The sequence below is a fragment of the Sphaeroforma arctica genome (genome assembly GCF_001186125.1).
Source record: "Sphaeroforma arctica JP610 unplaced genomic scaffold supercont1.671, whole genome shotgun sequence".
In the NCBI taxonomy this organism is placed as follows: Eukaryota; class Ichthyosporea; order Ichthyophonida; genus Sphaeroforma; species Sphaeroforma arctica.
The window spans coordinates 40,531-43,015 of NW_014039887.1; the positions used below are offsets into that span (position 1 = coordinate 40,531).

Below are 2,485 nucleotides of genomic sequence, written 5' to 3' on the forward strand. Positions count from 1 at the left end.
TGTGTGTGGTGTGTGTGTGTGTGTGTGTATATAGTATATATATATATATATATATATATACATATATTAATATATATATATATATATATATATATATGCATATGTTGTTCAATATGCAATTTTAACTGTTGTTTATATTTACATATTGTTTTCGTATATATCCATACGTATACAAAAGTGGGTAGTAAATAAATACACATAGTTGTATATATGTTTTACATGCACGTACACATACACATATATGCATCACATTTGTATAGTTTATAGATAAATATTGTTGGGTATAGGTATTGTATAAAGATGTGTGTACATATATGGAATAATAGGTTTAGATGTTTGAGTGTGATGGTTTAGTTTTGACGTGAGCATCATTTGTTCGCAGTCTATAAAGGTGATACATGTATAAATTTATACCAAATATATAACTACTGCACTAACACAGATATTGACTGCGAAGATATATTTTGTATATAAGAAAAACATACTTTGCTGGTATGAGCTATCTGTTCTCGTCTCGTTGTAGTTTGAGTTGAAGTGGCATGGTTTCGTCCCCTACTATCATCACGTTCATCGTCCTGTCTGAGCACAAAACGCTTCGATTCCTTTCCGGAACGCAGCCGCGACATACATTCTGATTTAGAAGTACTCACACCGCGTGTTTTTTCTTCATCTCTATATCTGCGTCTATACGGTTCTGATCTCCGTGACTTCTCACTATACTCGTCATCCTTGGATGTATGACTGCGTGATCTCTTGCTATTGTGACTGGTGTGCTTTCTGACACTTCTCCTATCGTAAGCATCATTATCAGATCTGTCTGCCCTATCTTGGCGTTCTGTTCGTTTTGTACGATCATCTCTACCCCCCACTTTGCTATTATAAAGAGAGCTCCACTTCTGAGTTTTATCTTCTACTTCGAAGCTACTGTTGTCTCTTAGATTGTCCTCAGTTGCATACTCTGAGGCTTCCTCTTTACAAGTCAATGTATCTGAATTAGAAACCGTGGTCTTTGATCTTCTTGAAGTAGTTTCTGATCTTTCTGTGTTTTGTTGCGTTTTCTCACCAATGTTGCTTGCCGGTATCCTAGAGGTATGTATGCGGGTACGTGTATTGTGTGCACTTCGTGTACGCTCATACTCAGCCGCGCCGGGAGACGGGGAGCGTTCACGCTTCATTTTTGACCAATGTTGATAATCAAGACCAGGAAGCTACGTGTATTAGTAGATAGTGTAGTAGTGAACATATCAGGTGTCTATATCAGCAGAAAGCTCCGTAAAAAAAGTACACTCGTGTGGATACTAGAGATTGAGGTACCTATATCAGAATAGCAGTGCGATACGAGGTATATGCCTGTACCACCAAAAAGCATTTATTGATACACTCTCGTGTTGCGGTGGAGCCTTTATTCGCCTGGAGTCTATGTGAGGTGCATGAACGCAAACCGGAATAATCTCATCTCAGAAAGTTGAGCGAATTGTGAAGTACTATTCGTAAACGCGCATGTGCATTCTTATCTTAAGTATCACAATGAATATATATATGATACGTAAGCGTAAACTACAAAGGACTTGGAATGCTTGTGTAAATGATAACCTAAATGTGACACGTAAGCGAATGGGTATACACTACACGTAACCCTAAATAGCGGCGAGGGAATATAATTACGGGTGGCAGTACAAGTATACGTGACAGGAATTTATGTAGCAGATGAAATTTACATGAATAAATATTCACTGCATTTCGTCTTTCACAAGTTTCACCCCGCCAAATTTAGATCTGATGATTAGATTTGAAAGTCATCCAATTTGATTCTGAGATTCTCACATGTCACCAATTTTAAATATTGTCCCACACTGGATTGAGGAGTCCTCTATAGATTTTTATAATTGAATCTCACATGTTATTTTAATACCCTATGCCCTAAAGGCCTACTCTCTCGCTCTGAGACAGTGTGTGTGTATTTAGGCCCTATTCGACAACTCTTGTTGAAATGGACATTTTTGATTTTTGGCCCTGTTTTCAGTGTTTAGGATAATGCCCATTTTTTTTATAGTACGTATTTTACTATTTACACAGTACATAAATACATTGTTTAGAAAAAAACTCATTCGTCGATGACTCATCAGGAACACCGTCACCCCGCAAAACATAAATTTAACGCGTTTTGATTGGTTTTAGTGATCCCATAAATCACTTAATCACTTCATCAGAGGCTGATGCGAGCCCAAACCGCAAAGGACAAAAGTGCATAGTGACTGCATACAGTACATGGTGCTTACTGCGATCGAAATAGTACATATTAGCATACGCCAAAGTACTCATTTTGTGTGGAGATAGCTGGTGGGGGGGGGGCTGGTCGGAGGGGGGGGGTATGTGTGGAGATAGGCCGGGGGGGGGGGGGCGTGGGGGGGGTAGGTGTGGTTGGGAGTAGCGTGGAGGGGGTGGGGGAGGGGAGGTCGTGTGTTTGGAGATAGCGTGGGGGAGG

General features: G+C 39.6%; 1 protein-coding gene across 1 annotated transcript in view; it reads right to left on the minus strand.

The window, feature by feature from the left end:
- SARC_07958 (hypothetical protein) overlaps nt 1-1,175 on the minus strand; it is a gene marked incomplete at its 5' end in the record, with an annotated part of 4,139 nt that extends 2,964 nt beyond the window's left edge. Inside the window, one exon of the mRNA XM_014298084.1 lies at nt 486-1,175. Coding sequence (XP_014153559.1) covers nt 486-1,175 — 690 coding nt within the window. The remainder of the gene's footprint in view (nt 1-485) is intronic.
- Nucleotides 1,176-2,485: the final 1,310 nt, after the last annotated feature.